Source organism: Salmo salar, chromosome 13 (genome assembly GCF_965601325.2).
Source record: "Salmo salar chromosome 13, fSalSal1, whole genome shotgun sequence".
Taxonomy (NCBI): Eukaryota; Metazoa; Chordata; class Actinopteri; order Salmoniformes; family Salmonidae; genus Salmo; species Salmo salar.
The window spans coordinates 40,163,627-40,170,000 of NC_138303.1; the positions used below are offsets into that span (position 1 = coordinate 40,163,627).

The 6,374-nt window shown below is 46.8% G+C and overlaps 1 protein-coding gene across 3 annotated transcripts in view; it reads right to left on the reverse strand.

Annotated features, from left to right (window-relative positions):
- The window catches only part of LOC106567150 (membrane-associated guanylate kinase, WW and PDZ domain-containing protein 3), a 194,961-nt gene that overhangs the window by 56,707 nt on the left and 131,880 nt on the right, over positions 1–6,374 (reverse strand). For all 3 annotated transcript variants that reach the window (XM_014136132.3, XM_082960071.1, XM_082960072.1), the window contains exon 2: positions 888–1,004. In XM_014136132.3, the coding sequence (XP_013991607.2) occupies positions 888–1,004 (117 nt within the window). The remainder of the gene's footprint in view (positions 1–887; positions 1,005–6,374) is intronic.

The following is a 6,374-nucleotide window of genomic DNA, read 5'->3' on the forward strand; positions in this document are numbered from 1 at the left end:
AATCCGGCCAATTGGCCCTATGGTCCTTTAAAAACCACTAGGGTATAAAAATAGAAAGCTTTTACACACCACCTATTCATCCCCGAGTTTTTAAAGGAATCAGAGACACTTAAGAGATTTCAAGAGCAGTCATTCAAAGTGAGTGGATGAAGCATAGAGTTGGTAGCACTCTTAAGCACCGTAGAAGAAGAAACGAATAGGAAATATAAATGAATTAAACATAAAATAAATGCATATAATATTCTGGACATCAACTTCCAAGGTGTACATTTTAGTATTTGAAAACGGAGAGCGTTATCTCCTCACTCATCTATCAAATAGTGGTTGTGTGGGTGTGACGTTGATCGCTTTTATAGTGAAGGTTTGACGGATGCTTTGTAGACCTCAGTGATGGCTGAGAATGCCCCCAGTTCGAGAGAGGAGAGGAATCCATGATTATACACACAGAACCATGATAAGTGAAAAGGAAAGAGGGCCAGAGAGATGGGACGGTGGAAGGGAAGGAGTGTGATTGAGGAGGCAATCTACCTCTCATCACTCTCTTCCTTCTTCCACCGGGGCAGATACCGTGGAGGGGTCTGATGAATGCCAAGCACTGTGTGCTCATGGGAGAAGGACCGTGGCCTTCAGCGAACAGCAAACTGCTCTGCTGTTTATTGGGCAGCTGCCATATGGGGCATTTATATGTGACGGCAGGGCCAAATAGAATCAACCAAGAAACTAGCTGGCTAGTGACGTGCTAGTGGCCACCAGTGACGTTATCCGTCTTGAGATCTAAAGGTGACCTAGTCACATGGAACAGCTGTAATGAGCAGGGACATGTGGAGTAGACAGTGACCACAGAGGAGAACAGAGACACATGGGGAGCCCGGGACGTTACTACTCACAGGGAATGGTGCGCAGGTACAGGTTGTCCCTGATCACCTGCTGGAGCTTGTGGTCCAACGAACCTTTCTGGAACTGCAGGCTGAGGTAGTGACGCAGGTCTGTATTCAGCACCTTGCCTGTGAAGAGGACAACACATCTGGGTCAGTACAGTACAGTACAGTACACACACACAATGTTCATTTACACTCCCCACGAACATTCCTAAACAGTCGGGACCTCAAAATGCATTACCACCAGTGTGTAGACGAGAACCACCTAAAACCACTTCTCAACTGAAAACATTTCATTTACATTATTTAGCAGATGCTTTTATCCAGAGCGACTTACAGCAGCAATTAGGCTCAAGTGCCTTGCTCAAGGGCACGTCGACCCTATTTTCACCTAGTCGGTTTGGGGATTTGAACTGGCGACCTTTCGGTTACTGACCCAATGCTCTTAACCGCTAGGCTACCTGCTATACCAGTGTGTCGACGACAACCATCTATCGTCTCATTCAAAACCACTTGTCAACTCTCTGACAGGTGCCCGTGATAGAAAGCACGCCCCCCCCACCGAGAATACGTGAAGGAGGACAGTTTTGAAACTTCAAAGATGTGGCTGTGTGACAGCATTGTTGTGCATGGGGCGAGGGAGACAGAGCAGAGGCCTATAGGCTGCGTTGGTAGAGAAATATGATTAAATATGAATGGCCTTGAATCACCAAGTATCCAGATGCATACATGAGTAAGAAAGGAACACAATGGCTGGCACTGTCGCTGCCTCTGAGTTTCTGACGGAGGAGCAACAGAAGTTCAGGCGGAGTTCGAGGAAGTGTGGGGGCTGTGCAATCATCCTGAAGGAGGGGAATTCAGGCATTCCCCTCGGAGCAAGTAGAGGGAGCGAGACAAAGAAAAGATAGAGAGCCAACATTCCCCTGGTGTCTGAACAGGATCCCTTCTGAGAAGTTCAGTCTCCAGCTGTTTAGAGGCTGGTTTGTGTGTCCCCTCAGGGTGGAGAGGATGTGTTTTGAGAGGACGCCAGTTACAGTGTTGTTAGCATAGATACCCATTGTTCCTCTCCCTGAGCACACAGGCAGCCGCCACTGGCTGCAGGGTACGTGCTTTCGTTTGGTTCACCCCTGATGAACGAAAGCCCAGTGAATGTAACAGGCTGAATAAATCACTGTGGGTACTCAACAGAAACTCGCATAGTGTAAATTAAAGGAGCACAGAGCAATGCATTTATTTAAAAGGAGGGAAAATATCTGCAAACTGAATCTGGTGAGAATAACACATTTGAAATGTTTAAGCAGCCCAGCCTACGCACGGTTTTAAATATTAATCTTTAATACCATCCATTTATAGCATCACGCGGTGTGTATGCCTAGAGGAACAGGCCCGACTGATGTTGGCTGGCTGGCTCAGTAGTTTACAGGCAGCGAGCGGTGTTGTGGTGAGTTTTCCCCACCTTATTCACAAATAAATTGAATCAAAACAAGTCGCAGCCTTTCCTGCACTCTGATTCGTCCCCCATGGTGTTGAAAGGGACTGCCCACTGAGTTGGCAGATTAGTTGCGTTCCATTGGTTGGCTCAGATGAATACTAATACATTTTATTCCCAACTGTCCCCAAGAGGCCCATAGTGTAGTATATATAGATTTGATTACTAAAAACATTTAGAGTACATTTTCTGTGCTTCATTCAGCACCACCATTCCCTGTGAGGATCTACAGAAAGCCAGTAAGGGACTTGCATAATCTTTCATACAGGCCTAGTCAATATCATGTGACAAAAAGTCAATGTCTTAATTGCCTTGTAATGCACTAGGACATTTGTAATACACTGCAACATGAGAGCGTGTGTCAAACGTAAACAGTTTGAGTACTGAGTATGAATGGTACACCACTTGACCAAAAGTATATGGGCACCTGCTCGTCGAACAACTTATTCCAAAATCATGGTCATTAATATGGAGTTGGTCCCTCCCTTCGCTGCTATAACAGCTTCCACTCTTCTTGGAAGGCTTTCCACTTCATGCTGGAACATTGTTGCGGGGACTTGCTTCCATTCAGCCACAAGAGCATTAGTGAGGTCAGGCACTGATGTTGGGCGATTAGGTCTGGCTCGCAGTCAGCGTTCCGATTCATTCCAAAGATGTTCGATGGGGTTGAGGTCAGGGCTTTGTGCAGGCCAGTCAAGTTCTTCCACACCGATCATGACAAACCATTTCTGTACGGACCTCGCTTTGTGCACGGGGGCATTGTTAAGTATAGACAGTGGATGGCGCTAATTGTTATCACTGAACACTAGAGCTGAAGAATGCGCACTCTCTCTCCCTCTGTGTGTGTGTGTGTGTGTGTGTGTGTGTGTGTGTGTGTGTGTGTGTGTGTGTGTGTGTGTGTGTGCAGGTCAGGGCAACCTTTTGTAGCCTGGCTGTCAGGTAGCGTCAGCTTGCTCAGTCATATCTCTGGAGAGCGCGCACACATACTGTACAGCCTCGAGACAGCTAGCGCATCACTTGACAGCCAGGCTGCTACGGAAGACAATGGGCTCCTTTGTGTGTCGTCGTCTGGGCATTAGAGTAGTGTGTGTACGTGTGGGGGGAGTTGGGGAATCAATAAAAACAGAGGGAGAGAGAAAGAGAAGAATGATGATGATGCAAATCGCACATGGGATGGGAACCCACCACTACCCTCCCATCCTCACTTCCATTCTCTCTCTCTTTATCTCTCCCTCTTCTCTCTCTTTCCCTCCCAAGTCATGGAGTCTCATCAGCCCAGCCAAGCCCCTTCCACAGGACTCCTCACTTTCAAAACAATCTGTGAGATAACTTCCTGAAAAGCAATCAACCTCCCATCTCCTCTTTCACTTCCCTATCCCTCATTTGTCTTCTTTTCTCACTACACTGGCCCCTGCTTCCTAACGTAATCCGTCTACCCGTCTCTCCTCCTCCCTCCTCCTCATCTCGCCACCTCCTCCCCTCTCGCCTCCTCCTCCTCCCCTCCTCCTCCTCCTCGTCGTCGTCGTCGTCCTCCCCTCCGCCGCCGCCTCCCCCTCTCCGTCGCCGCCTCCCCCTCTCGCTCTCCGTCCGTCCGTCTCGTCGCCTCTCTCCCTCCCTCCGTCTCGCCGCCTCACTCCCTCCCCCCGTCTCGCCGCCTCACTCCCTCCCTCCGTCTCGCCGCCCCTCTCCCTCCCTCCGTCTCGCCGCCCCTCTCCCTCCCTCCGTCTCGCCGCCCCTCTCCCTCCGTCTCGCCGCCTCTCTCCCTCCGTCTCGCCGCCTCTCTCCCTCCTTCCCTCTGTCCGTCTCGCCGCCTCTCTCTCGCCGCCTCGCTCCCCCTCTCCAAGGGCTTTATTGGCACGGGAAACATTTGTTAACATTGCCAAAGCAAGCGAAGTAGAAAATAAACAAAAGTGAAAAACAATTACACTCACAGAAGTTCCAAAAGAATAAAGACATTTCAAATGTCGTATTATGTCTATATACAGTTGTCAGAGGGAGAGGCAGTGCTGCCACGAAAGAGTCTTTAATGAGGTCATTCCATGTTAGTGGCCCAGCCCAGCTGCTATCTAATTAGCACGTCATTAAGACCAATACTTTACTGGGTGACTTTCACTTTTTACTTGAGTCCTTTTCTATTACGGTATCTTTACTTTTACTCAAGTATGACAATTGGGTACTTTTTCCACCTTCGTTACAGGGTACAGTTAAAATCTTAAGCTCCGAGCTCCAACAATGCAGGTCAATGTGTAAGAAGAACAATACGTAATAACAAAGCATAGAAATACACTGAACAAAAATATAAAAACGCATCATGCAACAATTTCAAAGAGTAAAAGTTCATAAGGAAATCAGCCAATTAAAATATATTCATTAGGTCCTAATCTATGGATTTCACATGACTGGGAATACAGATATGCATCTGTTGGTCACAAATGCCTTAAAAAAAAGTGGATCAGAAAACCAGTCAGTATCTGGTGTGACCATTTGCCTCACACAGCGCGGCACATCTCCTTCACATAGAGTTGATCAGGCTGTTGATTGTGGCCTGTGGAATGTTGTCCCACTCCTCTTCAATGGATGTGCGAAGTTGCTGGATATTGGCTGGAACTGGAACACACTGTCGTACACGTCGATCCAGAGCATCCCAAACATGCTCAACGGGTGACATGTCGGGTGAGTATTCAGGCCATGGGAGAACTGGGACATTTTCAGCTTCCAGGAACTGTGTACAGATCCTTGGGACATGGGGCCGTAAATTATCATGCTGAAGCATGATAAAGGCGGATGAATGGCACGACGATGAGCCTCAGGATCTCATCACTGTATCTGTGCATTGAAATTACCATTGACAAAATGCAAGTGTGTTCATTGCCTGTAGCTTATGCCTGTCCACACCATAACCCCACCACCACCATGGGGCACTCCGTTTACAACGTTGACATCAGAAAACCCCTCGCCCACCCAACGCCATACAAGAGGTCTGCTTTGACACGTGTCAAAATCACTGTCATGTGGTTAATCAAAACTCCATTCAAATGATACAAACCTAAAAAGTAACTTCTATTGCCATTGCCAACTATGTAAAAATAACAAATAAAAATATAGAAGCCTGCAGGTAGAAAATATCCTGATAAAAATAAATATCCTAGAAATCACACTGGCTATGCATGGCCTGTCTACAACCATCTTGAAACATTGTATCAAGTATTAACTTGGGCCTGGCCTGAAGCTCCTTGCAACATTGTATAAAATATTTTGGGCCCTCAGAGTTTCCTACAACAGTGAGCTCGGGCAGACACAGCTGTGGGCTATTTGCTCAAGGTATAATACGTAATCAGATAGGCCTATTTTATTTCCACTGGATCAGAAAACAACATTTTTCCCTTTCACGCTGAGGGGTTATTGAAAGGGAGAGAGCTGGAAAGATTTTTAAAATACATTGAGGAACTATTGTCATTCTCAGTGGATGAAAAAACAGACTTTGTTTTCTTGCTGTTTGAGGTGAAGGTGAAACATTACCTTGAGAAGCTCCACAGCTCATAAGTGGTGGTGCATTAAGCCAAATCAGAAATACTAATCACATGCCAAAATGGGCACATTTACAGGTCTACATTTGCGAGCAAGCCAGGTAGCCTATAGGCCTACTTCTATACGTAATCAGGTGCGCGTCCTTACTCAACATAGAGAGGAGCGCTCCAAACAAAAGACAAGGACTACATTGAAAAAAATGTGTAAATGGAATGAAATAAACCAAAACTGTTTTTAATGAACATTTTATTTTAACTTGGCAAGTCAGTTAAGAACAAGTTCTTATTTACAATGACGGCCTACCACAGCCAAACCCGGACGACGCTTGGCCAATTGTGTGGACTCCCAATCACGGCCTGTTGTGATACAACCTGGAATCGAACCATGGTCTGTAGTGACATCTCTAGCACTGAAATGCAGTGCCTTAGACCGCTGCACCACTCGAGAGCCCCAACTTTTACAAGTGTAGCATAGGTTGT